Below are 21,537 nucleotides of genomic sequence, written 5' to 3'. Positions count from 1 at the left end.
GGCAAATTGGGGTCCTGGGGTGCTGACTGCTGCTTGTTTTTGTGTGATCTGTTTGCTGGATTCCTGTCTTAGAGGGCTTGGAGCTGTGCTTCTGCATGAATGGGTTTCTGGAACTTGACTCTTACAGAATATTCTCAGTGGTTAATAGACTAATGTAGTCAGGCTCCACTATGGGTGTCTGTTAAGGTTGGTTGCAGGTCAAAAGATCTGAAATGGTTTTATGATTCCCCTTTGAATCTAGTCTGTGGAAACGCTGAGAAGATACCCAAATTCATGTGTTCTGGACGGTTAAAAGATAAGGGAGGTTTTCAGAGTAGCCTATAACACACACACACACACACACACACACACACACAGCCTATAACACACACACACACACACTGAAGAAACAAAACTGTGACCTCAGGAAACCAGTTTGAGAGTTGTCCTATGAGGGACACATCAGTGGTTTTTTAAAAAAACTGGAGATACAACGCTATGTACCATAAAAATCACCCTATTAAAGTACACAATTAAGTGTAATATATAGGTATACAATTAAGTACACAATTATGTATAATATAATGTATATGTATATATATGTATACACCTGCAATGTGGGAGACCTGGGTTCGATCCCTGAGTAGGGAAAATCCCCTGGAGAAGAGAACGGCTACCTACTCCAGTATTCTGGCCTGGAGAATTCCATGGACTGTATAGTCCATGGGGTTACAAAGAATCGAACACAACTCAGCAACTTTCACTTTCTATGTATCTATATGTCTATATACTGATAAAGTTGTGCAACCATCACTACTATCTTAATCCCAAACATTTTCATCATCTCTGAGATGATGAAACCCCATTACCTATTAGCAGTCATTCCCATTCCCTTTTCCTAGAGCCCCTGGTAACCACTAATCTACTTTCTCTTCTGCAGATTTGCCTGTTCTGTACATTTCATATAAATGAAATCATACAATACTGGCCCTTTGTGCCTGGCTTCTTTCACTTAGCATAATGTCTTCAAGGTTTATCATGCTACACATTTTAGCATATATTAAGTATGTCATTCCCTTCTGTGACTGGCTAGCATTCACTGTACAGATTTATCACATTTTATTTACTCATTCATCCACTGATGGGGATCTGGGTGGTTTCTGTATGAATAATGCTGATATAAGCATTAGTGTACACATTTTTGTGTGAATGTAAGTTTTCATTTCCCTTGGGAATATACCTAGGCGTGGAACTGCTGGGTCATATGACAACTCTGTGCTTAACTTTTTCAGGAACTGCCATTGCCAGACTGTTTTCCAAAATGGCTGTACCATTTTACATTCTCGTCAGCAATGTGTGCAGGGTACAATTTTTCTATATCCTTGGCAGTACTCATTATTGTCTGATCATCTGTTTGATTTTAGTTACTTTAGTGATGTGAAGTAGCATCTTGTGATTTGATTTGCTTTCCCCTGATGGCTATGACATTGAACATCTTTTCATGTGCCTATTGACCATTTGTTCTCTGATTTCCGACTATGTGTTAATGTAGGGCCACGCCAAAATGTCCTAATAAAATAGCATTTCCTCCAAACTATTTCTTCCTTAAAATACTTCTCTGATCTGCCTTTTCCCCCATCACATCCCCTGTCCCATCTCTCCAACCCTTGATATATCCAGGTTTAGGGGTAGAAACCTCAGAGAGCATGAATATGGTTTTCCTTTCTAATGTTAGCATACTGGAGCCATTCTCTCTGTTACATCTCAAATCCCAAAAGGTGGAAGTGGAGTGCGGCAGGTAGGCACCCGTGGGGATTCTAACCCTATAAATAACAGAGGATGGTGTCACACAGTCACCTAAACAGTCCAGGCCTGGTGATTTCTGCTCCATACCTAAAAGCAGTCTGTTCCTGTCATGACTGGGCCAGGAATCACAGAGTGAACTGTCCTGATTGTAGTAAATGTTCCTACAACATATTCTCATCATGCCCCATGGGATCCTGGCCCATTCAACTGCTCACTGCAGAAGCTGGCAACATGGTCAACAAGAATCCCACAGAAGGATGTAGTTTTTACTCTTCTATCAATTAGAGAGACACAGATACCAATCTACCTCATACTGAAACACACTGACATGGGGACACGTACGCGGATACACATCCAGATACACAGAGCCACCTGCTGCTCTCCTGCCCCGCAACCTGAACACTTACATCTAAATGGTCCATGGTTATGTCTTTGAGGGATCTACAGGATGGGTGAAGGAGCTCACAGATGATCGTGTCTGCACCCTTGCAGAACAGCAGTATGCGATTTTCAGGTGTCCTCACTGAAAATAAGCAAAGTAAGCAAAGTAACCACATGGGTCCGTTGTCACAAGAACATGTCGAAGCCATTGAGGGATGGCTGAAGGCTGTTCCCATGAGGTTTGTTTCTGATACCACGTCAGGCTAAGCACTCAATGAGTGGTCACACAGGGTGAATGATGAGGGCTGGTGAGATGTGAGAGATCTTTTGGAACCAGTTTTTCCATGGGTTCAACATCACCTATGGAAGACTGATACAGAATCACATTTAGCTTCTCAAGTCCAAGTTCCAGACCAAGGCCCATACCTAGTGAAGACCAGGGAATAAAAATGACCTTCCTCTTCAGTCTGAGGCCCAAACTAAGAGCAAGATAGTATGAATTTCCCCCATAATGCCTGCCCCCATTTCTCATTCCAAGTTTAGGCTTTAAGAGTTTATTCTCCATTCTTATCTTGGCTTTGAAAGTTCTGACAAGTCACTATCCAGGATCACTAAATAAGGGGCTTAGCATGTGGTTGTTAAGCTTATATATGTGTATAGAAGGAAATATAAAGAATTATGAGAGAGAAAGTGGGAATGGCTGTGTCTGTATTTGTGGCAAGAGTGCCTTGGAAATGGCATGTGGGTGAGAGAAAATATTTGTGTGCAGACAGAAGAGAAAAATGAATGTATGAATGTATATGAAATACAAAGAAGGGGAGAGGACTGACAAGGAGCGGCACCCACCAATAACTGACATCCTCTTGCGCACATTGCTGAAGTCCAAGATAGCCAGCAGTTGGTAGATTCTCGCTTTCCCCATTTCGACTACCATGATTGTCTCAGACGTGCGGGAACGGAACACAAAGCCAAAGTTCCTGGCAGCAGTGACCAGGGCACCTTCATCTGGGGACTGAGCCTGGTAAACCAGCTCACCTGGCAGGAGAGAAGAGGGCAGCCAGAGCCCATAGAGATGTGTGGATGAAGTCCACCCAGAAGTTAGACTGTCGTCCAAGTGGCTGACATAAAGATGGAGCCCAGGAGGGGCATCTTTCTTCAAAATTTCCTCATAGGTCTGGCCCTAAAAGGCCAGGTTGCACAGAACAGGTCAGTTTCTTTTTTCTTTCTAATATTTTCACCTCATTTCACAGACCTGAGTTAGTATTACAGAGGTACACAGTACATGTACACAAACAAAACATAGCTAGCTGCTTTCCAACTTTAGAGGGTAAAGGTGGCTCAGGAGGTTGTTAAAAATGAAGGTTCCTGGGTCCGAGCCAAACTACAGAATCCAGAATCACAAAACCTGGGAGGATAGCCCAGGAAATTGAATTTTAACAAATCTCCTGAGTGAGTCTCATGCAGATAGGTCTACGTAAAGGCTCCTGCATAAGACTGGCTGCACTTTGATGAACACTGCTACAGGGTAACAAGATTGATGGTTTAGTAAACAATTAAAATATATATATTAATGCGTACTATTGCCTTTGAAATGCTCATCCTGGGAAGCTAAATGACTTACTCTGTTGAATCAATCTTTCAACCTGTTATTACTCAAGACATTTCTGGAACTCTTCTTTTAGGATACCCCCATAACCTGAGCTATATTTTGGATTATTTCTCTTTTGAAGGCCAATTTAATTTTGAAAAGCAATTAGGCACCACAAGAATATTATACTTGGGAATGATGTAGATGAAGCAGTATAATTTTAGGTCAGACATACCATGTGTCCATGGGATAGTAAGACTATTTTCTTGTGTGTTTCCTACCTTGTCACTCAAGGAAGTAAACAAAGGTAAGTCCAAATATGCTTCAAGTCATAGCGATTAACTGGAATGTCAGACCTGGAGAGGCCTTGGTGGGGTGGGAGCTTATGGGACCAGATGACACGAGATTTGGGTTCTTATCCCATTTTTGCCTTTCTTAGCTATAGGACTTTAGTCAAGTCACTTAATTTCTTTTAGCTTCAGCTTACTTCACTATAAAACAAGGATCATTCTTCTTATTCTGCAGAGGGCTGTCATGAAGACTGTGGGAGGTAAAATAAATGAAAGCAACTTGTAAAATTATAAAGTGATGTAAAAATATAAGGTATTACTCATGGTAGTAGTCTATTAAGTCAATTATATTGACTTTAAAAGATGTGATTTATTGGCTGCCTAAATTCTTGTTTGTTAAGGAAAAAAGTCTTTTTAATTTAAAATCAGTAATTTCTCATTATTTCTAAAAAAGATTTCAATAAATTCATGGATGACATTGTTGTCTTTGGTGACTGAAGAAATTAGGGTATACGGGGATACCTTTAAATTGTGAAGCAACAAGAGGATGACAACTCATCCTTTAGGAAGTCTTGTCAGAGGTAGTGGGGTTGATCTTGGCAATAAATTAGACAAACTCTGTGACAGAACATTAGAGAATCTCAAGTTCCCTAGATAGCACCAAGTTTGACCCCTATCCAATGACTGAATCTTCTTTAAGATCAAGAGGTTGTTTTCTACTTGAATATATCCAGGGACTAGGAGCTCACTACTTACCTTGATTATCCATCCCATTGCTGGACAACTCTCCCTATTAAAAAGTTCTTTCTTAGATTAAGCCATTAAAACGATATCAACCCCCACCCCCAAATCAGCCTAGACTCGACATGTTCTCAATGAGGCCTCATGATTACTCACCTTCTACTTTCTCTTCTGATATCACGGTATGACACAATGAGAGTGACAGGAAAAACAAATGTACCCAGCGATCTCCCCTTTTCACCGCTTCGACCAAAGTCTTGTCATAAAATGAAAACTTAGGATCGGCCAGTTTGTTGTAGGAGAAGTCAACCTTTTCTCTTTTCTGGAACACATAAGCCAGAATGAACTTCTCAACAGCAGCTTGATACTTTATAGAAGGTCAACTGATTTAGGGGCAATTTCTGGAATGTGATGAGAACTCTCAGGAGGATGGGAAAAGAAAAGCAAGATAAGTGAGAGAGATCCTATGCTGGTTTCTGAGGCCTTTGTACTCTGACCTGGACCATCCATTCACTCAGAAAAGATCCATCACACAGGAGAGAAGCTGAGCACTTCCTGGCAGACCCTTCTTGCCCCCTTTCAACTCCAGCTGTCCTAAATGATCAATGGGCATCTTCAGGCTCTATTCTTCCAAGTCCCAAATCCATGACAAATCAAACCTGAGGATACAAGAGGGTAACTGTTCCCTATGAGTAAATGGTTAAGTCCTGTTTCTAGCTGTCCTCTACCTGATTTGGGGAGCTGGGGAGGGAAGGAGTAAGGTACAATGATATCCTTGTGTTGCACTATTCCTATTTTAGCCCACAAGAGGGCTAGAGAGGAATATTACAAGATAGGGCCAAGGATGTATTGCAAGGAGGCTTCAGTATAGACTTCTTATTCACAGACTTAATTTTGAACCATTTTATTTGACCCATCAGCACCCCTGATTCCTTCCTGCCTCTAGTCCTCAAGGTTATTGATCTTGCCTCAATCTTTAGACCTAATATTCACTACCATTTTCCTGGCTATGGGCTTGGCTCCTTTAAATGTTGACTGTCATTCATTTCAGGTAGGCTGCTGGTAGCCACCTTGGGTAAACATTCTTTTCTGGCTCAGTTTGGTCCCAAGACTCTCTTATGCCTACCCTGGAGTGCAGTGTGGTTAACAGACTTCACCAGGCCATACCAGAACTCTCAAGGATATATAACCAGTTTTTCGTAGTTGTGGTGCTATTACACCAGAACTGGGCTGGGCTCCAATGTGTCAACTACAGACACAATTGTCCTGCTTGGTGCTAAGTTGGGGAAACAGTAGTCTGCAGTGGGCTATACTGGCTCTTTTCTATGTCCCATCTAGAGAGTTTTTTGTCATGACAGTGAGAGAGTATGGTCAGATCCAGAGCCAAGTTCTAGACCTGGCCAACCACAGAATTGCGAGTTCTGAAAAGTTTGTGGGTTCAGTAATTTAAGATAACTCATTATATAGCATCCTCTGAGGCTTTTCTAGAACTGGGCTCTTGTACTAGTACATTCTTTGAGACTAGAAGCTGGTGAGTGATGAGAGAGAAGTTGGAGAGGTAGATATGAGGCAGATCCTGCATTATCATATTATATCATATTATAGGGAACCACAGCAATTTTCTGCCAAGAGTCATATGATCAGATAGTCCTCTGGTAGCACCATGAAGAATATATTGGAAGTAGCAAGACAGGAGGCTGGGAGACCAGTTAGTAGGCCACTCAGTAATTCACAAGAGAAGTCATGAAGTAGTGACAAAATAAATATTAAATTCAGGGCATGGTTTGAAAATGTTTTTGACAAACTGACCTGGGGATACCTGAAGGGCATACAGGTAGTAACAAAAGCAGGTTTGTATAGTTTTGAAGCTCAGGTAAGAGATCTGAGCTAGTTTCTAATCTCCTGTTCCAAACAAGTAATGTTTGAGAACACTGGACCTAGCTGGGTATGGGACTGGGGCAGGGCTGGTTTGGAGCCGCAGTACAGCATGATCTGAGAGGTATTATTCATGAATTACTCCGAAATTGGAAGTCAAACATCCAGCTGAATAAGACTGAATGGCAAATCCAAGTCCCAGACAAAAGGATGGAAACTGGGGATATCAGATAAGAGGAAATGGACTTAGAATGGAGGGTAGATGATGCAGTAATGAATTGAGGAAGCTCTTTGAGATGCTGTGACACAGCTATAGATAGTTTTTATAGGATATCTTTAGCCTTGGTCATGAAAGGGGAGGGAGATAAAAGGGGTTCCTGGATATGTGGATTTGGAGTTCATTAGTAAGTAGGCAGTAAGGTCAGTAAAAACATGATACTATAAAGATGGGAAAAGAGGTGCAATAACAGAGCCCTGGGGGAGAAGGGAGTGAGATGTGGTAGAAGGCCTGAGGGTGGTGAATTTGGGAATAGCTAATAAAAAGAATTAAGAATTAAACTGACCATAAATAAATTAAAAAATTATCCAAGAGGCACTGGAAACCCAAAATAAGTTGGAGTCTCTGAATTTGTAAAGGTTTTGTGATCTCCAAAAAGTACTTGGCATTCTGAGATTAGAAACAGAGAAGGGTAGATGGCTTGATTAATTCAAGATTGAGATTTATTGGGAGATCAAAGAGAGGAAAAAAAGGGAGGTGTTGAAGATGCTCATGATCTTGGGTACAGATCGGAGGAAAGGAAGTAAAGTCACAAGGGATTGACATACTGGAGAAAAAGGAGAACAGAGAGTTCGTAAATCTTCCTAGGATAAGAAAGCAGGTATACTAGGAGTCAAGTACGAAGAAAACTGGAGGAATAAGGTTTGTGACCAGAGATCATGACAAGGGAGTTTACAATTTCATAATACAATTCTGGATGGTGACATGATGACCCAGAAATGGACGATACAGATTTTTTTTGAGTCCAAGAAGTAATCTGAAAGATAAATTCTTTCAGACACCTGAAAGCATCTATGGTGCTAGATCACCCATAAAGAAACCAATATCACCAAGATGACAGCAGGGATTGGGAAGAGAGGGAAAACATGAAAAAGTTTCAAAGTCCTCAGGATGAAGTGGAGAAGCCAGGAGATGTGTAAATGTCAACGAAAGGAAGAGAAAGGAGAATAGCTAGAAGGCATCAAAACACACTGCATCACAGGAAGAAAGATTATATGAGGGAAAAAAGTAACAGTTTAAAAGTGGCACAGGAAAGAATGTCCCTGGTGGTCCAGTGGGTAAGAATCCACTTTCTAATTCAGGGGACCCAGGTTTGAGGCCTGGCTGGGGAACTAAGATATGCTGCCAGGCAACAGCCTGTATGTTGCAACTAGAGAAGCCTGTACACCACAACTACTGAGCCCACACATTTAGAGCCTATGCACTGCAAGAAAATAAGTTCATGCACTACAATGAAGACCCAGTGCAGCCAAAAGAAAGAAAAGTGGCACAGGATAATGAGGAAAATATCTTTGGGATTTTGGTATGCTGAGTGTGAGAGATGGAGGAAAAGGAATATTCTCAGGGAAAGTTATGTTTCATTCAAGGTAGGAAGAAGAAAGCATTTTTAGGAAAAGATTCCATTGAACCAGAGGAAAATGTGTTATGGTCACACAGTAGTGAAAGGAAGAGGAAGAGAAAGGATGCTCCAGGGTAACAGTTTACTCCCTAGAAGCAATCTTTGTTGATTTTGCCAAGGTCATTAGCAGAGTCCCTGCCAGAGGATTGAAGGCAAATACTGATTTTATTTCGCATTTCCAATCTCTCTGGATGGATAGAGTGAGGCATTAGTTGGGAGCTGGAGTTAGCTGTTCAGTATGTAAATGAAGTGGCTAAGGGTTTGGAATTGGTTCTGACAGGAAAAGGATAGGTGAAGAGTACCCTGAATGTAATGAAAGAAGCCTTATGAAAGAAGGTTTAACTCAAATTCATAAACAAAAGCCAAGATCCAATAATGGAAAAAAACAGTAAAAATGAACCAGCCTGAGATAGGAAGAATGAAAAGGAAACTATTTTTACAATTGTGTGGGTTAGGACTTTTGAATATGTCACAGATCCTGAAGTTATAAAAGAAAAAGATTGATAGAACTGGTTACATAAATTAAATACTTCTAAACACAAATTTATAAACAAAATACAAAAATGGAAAAAATAATTATAATATATATACCAAAGGAAAAGTCAATATTTTTACTATATAAAGACTCCTTGGAAATAAGAAAAAAAAAACCCAAAGAATATGAACATGCAATTCACAAAATAATAATATATAGGCAATAAAGTGATTGGGAAGAGGAAAGAAACTAAGTATATAAAAATAATTCAATCTGATTAGTAATCAAATAAAGGTAAATTAAATGAGATATAATTTTCACCAATTAAATTTCTAAAGATTGAAATATTAATACCTAGTACTGACAAGGACATGATAAAAGAGGAATTTTCCTATATTTTTGGTGGGATTAATATGTGAACCGTGAACTTCCTGATGTTCAAGCTGGTTTTAGAAAAGGCAGAGGAACCAGAGATCAAATTGCCAACATCCGGTGGATCATGGAAAAAGCAAGAGAGTTCCAGAAAAACATCTATTTCTGCTTTATTGACTATGCCAAAGCCTTTGACTGTGCGGATCACAATAAACTGTGGAAAATTCTGAAAGAGATGGGAATACCAGACCACCTATCTGCCTTTTGAGAAATCTATATGGAGGTCAGGAAGCAACAGTTAGAACTGGACATGGAACAACAGACTGGTTCCAAATAGGAAAAGGAGTACGTCAAGGCTGTATATTGTCACCCTGCTTATTTAACTTATATGCAGAGTACATCATGAAAAACGCTGGCCTGGAAGAAACACAAGCTGGAATCAAGATTGCTGGGAGAAATATCCATAACCTCAGATATTCAGATGACATCACCCTTATGGCAGAAAGTGAAGAGGAACTCAAAAGCCTCTTGATGAAAGTGAAAGTGGAGAGTGAAAAAGTTGGCTTAAAGCTCAACATTCAGAAAACGAAGATCATGGCATGGGTCCCATCACTTCATGGGAAATAGATGGGGAAACAGTGGAAACAGTGTCAGACTTTATTTTTCTGGGCTCCAAAATCACTGCAGATGGTGACTGCAGCCATGAAATTAAAAGACGCTTACTCCTTGGAAGGAAAGTTATGACCAACCTAGATAGCATACTCAAAAGCAGAGACATTACTTTGCCAACAAAGGTTCATCTAGTCAAGGCTATGGTTTTTCCTGTGGTCATGTATGGATGTGAAAGTTGGACTGTGAAGAAGGCTGAGCGCCGAAGAATTGATGCTTTTGAACTGTGGTGTTGGAGAAGACTCTTGAGAGTGCCTTGGACTGCAAGGAGATCCAACCAGTCCATTCTGAAGGAGATCAGCCCTGGGATTTCTTTGGAAGGAATGATGCTAAAGCTGAAACTCCAGTACTTTGGCCACCTCATGTGAAGAGTTGACTCATTGGAAAAGATTCTGATGCTGGGAGGAATTGGGGGCAGGAGGAGAAGGGGACGACAGAGGATGAGATGGCTGGATGGCATCACTGACTCGACGGATGTGAGTCTGAGTGAACTCCAGGAGTTGGTGATGGACAGGGAGGCCTGGTGTGCTGCGATTCATGGGGTCGCAAAGAGTCGGACACGACGGAGCAACTGATCTGACTGATCTGATCTGATCCAGAGAGCAATATGGCACTACTAAATGCATTAAAAATCTAGCCACCCTTTCAGCAACTAATTTTACTTACAGGACTTTATTCTAAGGAAATAATTATCAGAAGAGGAGACAAAAATGTATGTACCTGGGTGCTTATCATAATGCTATTTATAATAGCAAAAGACAGCAGAATAAAAACAGGAGATTGGCTACATCAATTAAGATGCATCGATATACCTCAATGGTGAAAAATTGAAAGCATTTCCCCTAAAGTCAGGAACAAGACAAGGGTGCCCACTCTCACCACTACTATTTAACATAGTTTTGGAACTTTTGGCCACAGCAATCAGAGCAGAAAAAGAAATAATAGGAATCCAGATTGGAAAAGAAGTAAAACTCTCACTGTTTGCAGATCACATGATCCTCTACATAGAAAACCCTAAAGACTCCACCAGAAAATTACTAGAGCTAATCAATGAATATAGTAAAGTTGCAGGATATAAAATCAACACACAGAAATCCCTTGCATTCCTATACACTAACAATGAGAAAACAGAAAGAGAAATTAAGGAAACAATTCCATTCACCATTGCAATGAAAAGAATAAAATACTTAGGAATATATCTACCTAAAGAAACAAAAGGCCTATATATAGAAAACTATAAAACACTGGTGAAAGAAATCAGAGAGGACACAAATAGATGGAGAAATATACCATGTTCTTGGATCAGAAGAATCAATATAGTAAAAATAAGTACACTACCCAAAGCAATCTATAGATTCAATACAATCCCTATCAAGCTACCAACAGTATTTTTCACAGAACTAGAACAAATAATTTCACAATTTGTGTGGAAATACAAAACACCTCGAATAGCCAAAGCAATCTTGAGAAAGAAGAATGGAACTGGAGGAATCAACCTGCCTGACTTCAGGCTCTACTACAAAGCCACAGTCATCAAGACAGTATGGTACTGGCACAAAGACAGAAATATAGATCAATGGAACAAAATAGAAAGCCCAGAGATAAATCCACGCACCTATGGACACCTTATCTTCAACAAAGGAGGCAAGAATATACAGTGGAGAAAAGATAATCTCTTTAACAAGTGGTGCTGGGAAAACTGGTCAACCACTTGTAAAAGAAAAACTAGAAGACTTTCTAACACCATACACAAAAATAAACTCAAAATGGATTAAAGATCTAAACGTAAGACCAGAAACTGTAAAACTCCTAGAGGAGAACATAGGCAAAACACTCTCCGACATAAATCACAGCAGGATTCTCTATGACCCACCTCCCAGAATATTGGGAAAAAAAAGCAAAAATAAACAAATGGGACCTAATTAAAATTAAAAGCTTTTGCACAACAAAGGAAACTATAAGCAAGGTGAAAAGAAAGCCTTCAGAATGGGAGAAAATAATAGCAAACGAAGCAACTGACAAACAACTAATCTCAAAAATATACAAGCAACTCCTACAGCTCAATTCCAGAAAAATAAACAACCCGATCAAAAAATGGGCCAAAGAACTAAACAGACATTTCTCCAAAGAAGACATACAGATGGCTAACAAACACATGAAGAGATGCTCAATGTCACTCATTATTAGAGAAATGCAAATCAAAACCACAATGAGGTACCATTTCACACCAGTCAGAATGGCTGCAATCCAAAAGTCTATAAGCAATAAACTGCTGGAGAGGGTGTGGAGAAAAGGAACCCTCTTACACTGTTGGTGGGAATGCAAACTAGTACAGCCACTATGGAGAACAGTGTGGAGATTCCTTAAAACACTGGAAATAGAACTGCCATATGACTGCTGGGCATACACACCAAGGAAACCAGAATTGAAAGAGACACGTGTACCCCAGTGTTCATCGCAGCACTGTTTATAATAGCCAGGACATGGAAGCAACCTAGATGTCCATCAATAGACAAATGGATAAGAAAGCTGTGGTACATATACACAATGGAGTATTACTCAGCCATTAAAAAGAATACATTTGAATCAGTTCTAATGAGGTGGATGAAACTGGAGCCTATTATACAGAGTGAAGTAAGCCAGAAAGAAAAACACCAATACAGTATACTAATGCACATATATGGAATTTAGAAAGATGGTAATGAAAACCCTGTATGTGAGACAGAAAAGGAGACATAGATGTATAGAACAGTCTTTTGGACTCTGTGGGAGAAGGCGGGGGTGGGATGGTTTGGGGGAATGGCATTGAAACATGTATATTATCATATGTGAAATGAATCGCCAGTCCAGGTTCAATGCATGATACAGGATGCTCGGGGCTGGTGCACTGGGATGACCCAGAGGGATGTGATGGGCAGGGAGGTGGGAGGGGGTTCAGGATGGGGAACACATGTACACCCGTAGCGGATTCATGTCAATGTATGGCAAAACCAATACAATATTGTAAAGTAATTAGCCTCCAATTAAAAAAAAAAGAGGTATCGATATAGCTGGATACGACAGTCATTCAAAATGATATAGATGTAGACATAAATATACCTAAATATACTGACATGGAAGGAGGGCCACAATATATACTGTGTCTGATGAATAAAAAGAGGCTGAAAATAGCATGGATGTTGTGATCCATCCATCCTTCCTTCCTACTTACCTACCTATCAGACCTAGATGTATATGTGTGTATATATACACATGAAAAGTATCTGAAAAGATCAGATCAGATCAGTCACTCAATTGTGTCTGACTCTTTGCGACCCCATGAATCGCAGCACGCCAGGCCTCCCTGTCCATCACCAACTCCTGGAGTTCACTCAGACTCACATCCATCGAGTCAGTGATGCCATCCAGCCATCTCATCCTCTGTTGTCCCCTTCTCCTCTTGCCCCCAATCCCTCCCAGCATCAGAGTCTTTTCCAATGACTCAACTCTTCGCATGAGGTGGCCAAAGTACTGGAGTTTCAGCTTTAGCATCATTCCTTCCAAAGAAATCCCAGGGCTGATCTCCTTTAGAATGGACTGGTTGGATCTCCTTGCAGTCCAAGGCACTCTCAAGAGTCTTCTCCAATACCACAGTTCAAAAGCATCAATTCTTCGGTGCTCAGCCTTCTTCACAGTAAAATACTCCCAAATTTGACACTGGTTATCTAAATGAGACTAAATCATTTTTAACTTTCTTCTTCATACATTTCTATATTGTTTGAATTTCTTATTATAAGCACAGATAATTTTTTTAAACAGAAAAAAACCCAATAAAGCTATTTTCAATTTATTTATTTATTAATAAGTAAATAAATGTTTTAAAGAAATTTTAATAGCACTATTGAGAAAACAAGTAATATTTATATGCAGAACTAGAATTTATTCTCAAGTAATGTAATGTCTTCCAAAAAAGTATCTTAAACCACTATTTATTTGCTGTCCTAGATCATTTTTATGAGCTCAAGGATTTATCCCTTTGCTGGCTTCTATAGACATTCTTGACTTTAAAAATATTTATATATCATTTGTATGTAATTATATACATAATAACCTTCTTATAAAAAGGTATTTTCATTTAAAAACACAAACCCAAATCTGCTCAAATAAACAGGTTATTTCCATAATACTTTCTGATATTACAGGGTCAATAACAGCTGGGGTATTTCAGGGGCTCAGGGAGTCCCAGTCTGTACTGAAGATGCTGCTGTAAAGCATAGCCTCGCTCAGCTCCTGCATGTACCTCACAGGGAGCTGTAAACACTCACCTTGGAGACTTCTGTCCTAGGTCCGTTTTTGTCATAAACATCACCTGTTGGTAAGTAAACAGAGTACACACTTGGCAAAGGTTTTAAAGAAGGATTTACATTTCTTTTTATTGTGGTAAAAGATATATAACATAAATTTTCATTTTAACCATTTTTTAGTTAAAAAATTAGTATCATTCACAATATTGTGCAACACTCACCATTATATATTTCCTAAACTTTTTCAGCATCCTAAACAGAAACTCCTTACTTTCCCTTATTCCCAGCCCCTGGTAATCTCTAATCTGCTTTCTGCCTCTATAAATTTGCCTATTCTAGATGTTTCATACAAGTAGAATGATACACTATTTCCTATTTTGTCTGGCTCATTTCACATAGCATAAAGTTTTCAAGAATCATTCATGTTGTAGCATGTGTCAGAACTTTTTTACTTTTTATGTTGGAGGTCGTGACATTGTACAGGACACAGGAATCAAGACCATCCCCAAGAAAAAGAAATACAAAAAAGCAAAATGGCTGTCTGAGGAGGCCTTACAAATAGCTGTGAAAAGAAGGGAAGCAAAAAGCAAAGGAGAAAAGGAAAGACATACCCATTTGAATACAGAGTTCCAAAGAATAGCAAGGAGAGATAAGAAAGCCTTCCTTAGCGATCAATGCAAAGAAATAGAGGAAAACAACAGAATAGGAAAGACTAGAGATCTCTTCAAGAAAATTAGAGATACCAAGGGAACATTTAATGCAAAGATGGGCTCAATAAAGGACAGAAATGGTAGGGACCTAATAGAAGCAGAAGATATTAAGAAGAGGTGGCAAGAATACGCAGAAGAACTGTTCAAAAAAGAACTTCATGACCCAGATAATCATGATGGTGTGATCACTCATCTAGAGCCAGACATCCTGGAGTGTGAAGTCAAGTGGGCCTTAGGAAGCATCACTACAAACAAAGCTAGTGGAGGTGATGGAATTTCAGTTGAGCTATTTCAAATCCTGAAAGATGATGCTGTGAAAGTGCTGCACTCAATATGCCAGCAGATTTGGAAAACTCAGCAGTGGCCACAGGGTTGGAAAAGGTCAGTTTTCATTCCAATCCCAAAGAAAGGCAATGCCAAAGAATGCTCAAACTACTGCACAATTGCACTCATCTCACACGCTATTAAAGTAATGCTCAAAATTTTCCAAGCCAGGCTTCAGCAATACGTGAACTTCCACTGACTCAATGGACATGGGTTTGGGTGAACTCTGGGAGTTGGTGATGGACAGGGAGGCCTGGCGTGCTGTGATTCATGGGGTCGCAAAGAGTCGGGACATGACTGAGTGACTGAACTGAACTGAACTCCTTGGAAGGAAAGTTATGATCAACCTATACAGCATATTAAAAAACAGAGACATTACTTTGTCAACAAAGGTCCATCTAGTCAAGGCTATGGTTTTTCCAGTGGTCATGTACTGATGTGAGTTGGGCTAGAAAGAAAGCTGAGGTCCGAAGAATTGATGCTTTTGAACTGTGGTGTTGGAGAAGACTTTAAGTGTCCCTTGGACTGCAAGGAGATCCAACCAGTCCATCCTAAAGGAGATCAGTCCTGAGTGTTCATTAGAAGGACTGATGTTGAAGCTGAAACTCCAATACTTTGGCCACCTGATGTGAAGAGCTGACTCATTTTAAAAGACCCTGATGCTGGGAAAGATTGAGGACAGGAGGAGAAGGGATGACAGAGGATGAGATGGTTTGATGGCATCACGACTCAATGGACATGGGCTTGGGTGGACTCTGGGCGTTGGTGATGGACAGGGCGGCCTGGCGTGCTGTGGTTCATGGGGTTGTAAAGAGTCGGACACGACTGAATGACTGAACTGAACTGTCTGAGTATTCCATTACAGGAATACTTTCCATGGCAGGAAAGCTATGACAAACCTACGGTGTGTTAAAAAGCAAAGACATCACTTTGCTGACAAAGGTCCGTATAGTCAAGGCTATGGTCTTTCCAGTAGTCATGTACAAATGTGAGAACTGGGCAGTAAAGAAGGCAGAGTGCCGAAGAATTGATGCTTTCAAACTGTAGTGTTGAAGAAGACTCTTGAGAGTCCCCTGGAAAGCAAGGAGATCAAAACAGTCAATCTAAAAGGAAATCAATCCCGAATACTCTTTAGAAAGACTGATGCTGAAGCTGAAGCTCCAGTACTTTGGCTACCTGATTCAAACCACTGACTCCATTAGAAAAGACCCTGATGCTGGGAAAGATTGAAGGCAGAAGGAGAAGAGGGCAAAAGGATGAGATGGTTGGATGGCTGATTTAATGATCACTGATTCAATGGACATGAACTTGGGCAAACCCTAGGAGATGGTGAGGGACAGGGAAACCTGGCGTGCTGCAGTCCATGGGATCACGAAGAAGCATACATGACTTGGTGACTGATTAACAACAACATTCCATTAAATGGATATATCACAGTTTGTTTACCTATTCAATTGCTGATGGAAACATGGGTTGTTTCCACCTTTGGCTATTGCGGATACTGCTGCAATGAACATGGATACGTCTCTCTGTTTGAATCCTTGTTTTCTTTTTCCTCTTTTTGGTATATACCTAGGAATGGAATTACTGGGTCATACGATCTGCCTGCAGTGCAGGAGATCTGGGTTCAATCTCTGGGTTGGGAAGATCCCCTTGGAGAAGGAATAGCTATCCACTTCAGTATTCTTGTCTGGAGAATTCCATGTACAGAAGAGCCTGTTGGGCTATAGTCCACGGGATCACAAAGAGTTGGACATGACTGAGAGATCAATACTTTTACTTTTCTTTCATAGTAATTTAAAGTAGGATTTTAAAAATATTTATTTATTTTATTTGGCTGCATTGGGTTTTAGTTGCAGCATGCCAGCTTCTCAAGTTGTGGCTTGTGGGTTCCAGAGCATGCGGGCTCAGTAGTTGTGGTGTAAGGGCTTAGTTGCTTCACCATACGTGGAATCTTAGTTCCTCTAACAGGGATCAAACTCAAGTCTCCAGAATTGGAAGGTGGATTCTTAACCACTGGATCACCAAGGAAGTCCCCAAAATAAAGGAGGATTTTTAAAAATTTAATTCTTTTATGTGGTTGCGCCAGTTCTTAATTGCTACAAGCGGAATCTTTGAGTTGCAGTATTTGAACTCTTAGTTGACGTATGTGGGATATACCCAGTTCCCTGACCAGGGATTGAATCCTCATCCCCTGCATTGGGCAGGCAGATTCTTAACCACTGGACTGCAGGGGAAGTTCTAAGGAGGATTTTAAAAGCTTATTTCTTCTGATTCTATCATCCTAGACTTGCAATTAAGCTCCTCAAATCTCCTCAGGCCATGTAGCTCTCAGTGCCCTATAAGCTCCTTTCTCCAAGCAAATGGTAAGAATTCTGCTGCTTGGGGTGCAACTCTTCTCCTTAAGTGTGAGTAAGGTGAGCCTGGAGGCTTGGCATCTATGAGACCTTGAACCTCAGGAAGCTCTTCATCAGAAAAGTCCCCTAGAAGAGAGGTTAAAGTAGTGCTGGAATGCTTAGGGTTCTTGGCCAGTAGATAGCACAGACAGATTGGGGGTGGAAGACAGTCTGATGCCAACTGCAGAAACACCCAGGACCCTTTGCAACCCTACCTAGCATATGATCAGGTCTCACAATGAGTTAGAAAATTAAGATCCTCACCCAAATCAACCACCCCAAAATAATCTTTCAGAGTTTATACATGTGAAAACTTATTTGGCAGGAGTAATAGAAAATATTAGAATGCTCTAGCTTTTAAAAATCCTTTAACTGTAATTTTTAAATTTAATTATTAAATTTTTAAAAAACTGTACATTTTAAAGAGTACAATTCAGGGGCATTTAGTGCATTCACAATGTTTTACAACCACCACATCTTTCTAGCTTCAAAGCTTTTCCATCATCCCAGAAGAATACCCCATGTGCTCTAGCTTTTTTGATGTGATTGCTTTCCTTCGCTAGTTACTGCCATAATGTTCACACATATGAAGACTTAACACTATCACAAAAACAAGCTCATCTAACACAGGAAATAAATGAACAACCGGGTAAGGGAGACACTAATCAAATTCTGAGCACCCTTTGATGACTTCTTTCTAGACTGTTTATTGATCTGAGGTGGAATCAGGAGAATAGCAGCTTCAGTAACACCCTGGTTGCACCATCTGATTTAATGTGAGATTAACTAACATTCCCAAGACATTGGCAATTCTCTGAAGACAGAGATTAAGTCTTATACATATTTGCAATGTCCCACACAATGGATGGCATCTATAATGTGCTAGGTAAGTGTTTTTTGGTTAGAACTGAATGGACTAGGTGATCTTTGCTTAGGGGACAGCAAGTTGTAAGAGTAAGTAAATGTGAATTTAGAGACATACAGATTTAGAGATAGATTATTCCTGAGAACAACCCACAAAGTAAAATTTCCCCAAGGGAAAGCAGAAAGACATGCATACCATATAATGTCCCGTTAATTGAACACTTGTTGAAAATCATGATGTTCTGAGTCAGGGTCCCTGTTTTGTCAGAGAACACATATTTGACCTGGCCGAGCTCCTCATTAAGGGTGGTGGTACGAGCCTGTGCTGGTGTGTTCTTTGGTTCATAAAACATCTTCCGATCCCAGTTGATATAGAAACTGTTGCCCAATCTTATTATCTCAACACTAAGGAGAAAGCAAGAAAAGAAGGGTCCTGGGTCAACACAGGGCAAGTAAATTCATCCCCCTGGTTTCCTTCTTTCCAGTCCTGTGGTAGAAATGAAAATCAGAATACCTTCTCTCAGAACCTACAGTCTTGAAGGACCCTTCATACTAGCCAACCCACTGTAATTCTACTTTGATCATTATCACTCAAGTCTTTACTTATTACCAGAAAACTGATTAACTTTGCTGAGGCATATTCCCTTTATACTACTTCGTTCAAATTTTTTAAAATTCTGTAACAATGCAAGGCCTGACAGAGTTAAGCTAGTTTATAAAAGGCAGCCAAAGCTTAATTAGAGGGGTATTGCTGCTGTCACGTAAACTCATTAATGGGGAAGAGAGATACTTGAGACTGGAGACTGTGCTTCTTCGTTTCAGAAGAGGAAGGGGAAGATGTGTGAGACTCAGAAACAGCTTACTGGAGCTGATCCTCTGATAAAGTTCTCAGCAGACCCAGCTTGCCTGTAGGGTAGCTTTTTCCTAAAACAGCTTCCTCTCCATTTTATCTGAATTTTCCCAGTTGTGTTAGTCACATTCCACTTTTATTCTAAATGACACGCCTTATGGATTCTCCATGGCTTCCCTTGTGGCTCAGCCAATGCAGGAGATGTGGATTTGATTCCTGGGTTGGGAAGATCCCCTGGAGAAGGAAATGGCAACCCACTCCAGTATTCTTGCTTGGAGAATCCCATGGACAGAGGAGCCTGGCAAGCCACGGTCCATGGGGTCACAAAAGAGTTGGACATGACTTAGCCACTAAATAACAACATGGTTAACAAGCATCTTCATTTTAAAACAGTGCAGACTTTTTAAGTGCCTTCCTTCCTATCATCATTCATACTTCAGTTGAGTCAGTTCAGTCGCTCAGTCATGTCCGACTCTTTGCTACCCCATGAATCGCAGCACGCCAGGCCTCCCTGTCCATCACCAACTCCCGGAGTTCACTCAGACTCACATCCGTCGAGTCAGTGATGCCATCCAGCCATCTCATCCTCTCTCGTCCCCTTCTCCTCCTGCCCCCAATCCCTCCCAGCATCAGAGTCTTTTCCAATGAGTCAACTCTTCGCATGAGGTGGCCAAAGTATTGGAGTTTCAGCTTTAGCATCACTCCTTCCAAAGAAATCCCAGGGCTGATCTCCTTCAGAATGGACTGGCAGGAGTGTGTGTTATCTCATTGCTTCATTAGTAACCCCTGTCTGAGACAACTGCATTAAGAAACATGAATCTTTTGTTTGAGGTGAGGGAGGTGGTGCTCAGGCCCTCATTATTGACTTTATTAGTCCTCATGTGTTGAGTTTTGACCCCTCTCTTCCTTCACCAGACCAGTCACCATAGCAACCTCTCTAAACTCAGACACTTAATGATATTATTTCTTTCCTTAGAAAGATTTCTGTTGGTCTTAGGATAAAGCCCAAACTCCTTGACCTAGCATTGAAGGCTCTCCTGAATCTAATCCTAAATTACCATCCAACACCTCAGTCTAGGCTCACTCACTGTTCTATGACCAGATCAAGCTTTTAAAAACCTCTAACCTTTGTACATACTGATCTTTCTGCTTGTAATATTATTTTCATATTTTCTTATTGGTAAATTCTCCTCTTTTCTCATGTATCAGTTTGATGATTACTTTTTTCTGTAAATCCCTAAGACTCTGCAGGTGGAACCAACCTATTCCTTTTCTAGGCTCCCATAGCATTCACATATTAATTTCTATTACATAATTCTTCATATTGTATCTTAATTATTTACTTAAGTATCTGTTTCCATGGCTATGTTGTAAGCTTATCTGGAGGAAGGGCTGTATTATTATTCATGTATCTTTCTCTGTAACCTAATATAGTGCTTGGCACATAGTCAGTTCAGTCGCTCAGTTGTTCAGACTCTTTATGACCCCATGGACTGCAGCATGCCAGGCTTCTCCATCCATCACCAACTCCCGAAGCTTACTCAAACTCATGTCCATTGCATCGGTGATGGCATCCAGCCATCTCATCCTCTGTTGTCCCCTTCTCCTCCCACCTTCAATCTTTCCCAGCATCAGGGTCTTTTCCAATGGGTCAGTTCTTTGCATCAGGTAGCCAAAGTATTGCAGTTTCAGCTTCAGCATCAGTTAGTCCTTCCAATGAATATTCAAGATTGACTCCCTTTAGGATGGACTGGTTGGATCTCCTTGCAGTCCAAGGGACTCTCAAAAGTCTTCTCCAACACCACAGTTCAAAAGCATCAATTCTTCTGTGCTCAGCTTTCTTTATAGTCCAACTCTCACATCCATACATGACTACTGGAAAAACCATAGCTTTCACTAGACGGACCTTTGTTGGTACCTTTGTTGGTAACATAGTAGGTGTTCAATAAATATTTAATTAGTAAGATAATTTAGCTAACTTAGCACACATGCATATAGGGTGATTTTAGGGTTCGGATGCCACAATGTAGGGTTTAGAAAACCCGAAAAGGATGCAGAAAATGTGTTTGGGTGCATTTATGTGAAAGGGAATGCTGGAACTCAAAAAAGGAGATTGGAATACAGTAAAAACTTATTTTACCTATATTTCAAATTTTTTTCCAATGTGCTCATGAAAAGGGGAAGGAAACATCCTTCATCTTCTCCATCTTTTAGGAACCAGAATTTAAGTCACAATCACACCTACCTGCAGTTTGCCA

The 21,537-nt window shown here is 40.4% G+C and overlaps 1 protein-coding gene across 25 annotated transcripts in view; it reads right to left on the bottom strand.

Moving 5' to 3' along the window:
* LOC147367114 (phospholipid-transporting ATPase FetA-like) overlaps positions 1 to 21,537 on the bottom strand; it is a 101,781-nt gene that overhangs the window by 14,287 nt on the left and 65,957 nt on the right. For 14 of the 25 annotated variants that reach the window (XR_015169807.1, XR_015169811.1, XR_015169810.1 and 11 more), the window contains 6 exons: positions 18,626 to 18,834; positions 14,157 to 14,200; positions 13,339 to 13,566; positions 4,942 to 5,107; positions 3,013 to 3,201; positions 2,193 to 2,308 (listed from right to left, as the gene is read on the bottom strand). Coding sequence is in view for 16 of the 25 variants with exons in the window: in XM_086415680.1 (XP_086271806.1) it covers positions 2,193 to 2,308; positions 3,013 to 3,201; positions 4,942 to 5,107; positions 13,339 to 13,566; positions 14,157 to 14,200; positions 18,626 to 18,834 (952 nt within the window). In the remaining 9 variants the exon portion in view is untranslated. The remainder of the gene's footprint in view (positions 1 to 2,192; positions 2,309 to 3,012; positions 3,202 to 4,941; positions 5,108 to 13,338; positions 13,567 to 14,156; positions 14,201 to 18,625; positions 18,835 to 21,537) is intronic. The other 11 variants (XR_015169809.1, XR_015169814.1, XR_015169808.1 and 8 more) reach the window with 2 other exon arrangements.

The sequence above is a fragment of the Bos grunniens genome, chromosome 8 (genome assembly GCF_055505025.1).
Source record: "Bos grunniens cultivar Pamir isolate PY7600 chromosome 8, Bosgru_T2T1.0, whole genome shotgun sequence".
Lineage (NCBI taxonomy): Eukaryota > Metazoa > Chordata > Mammalia > Artiodactyla > Bovidae > Bos > Bos grunniens.
Note: the sequence above shows the minus strand (reverse complement) of the source record. Positions and strands in the feature narration are given on the sequence as shown.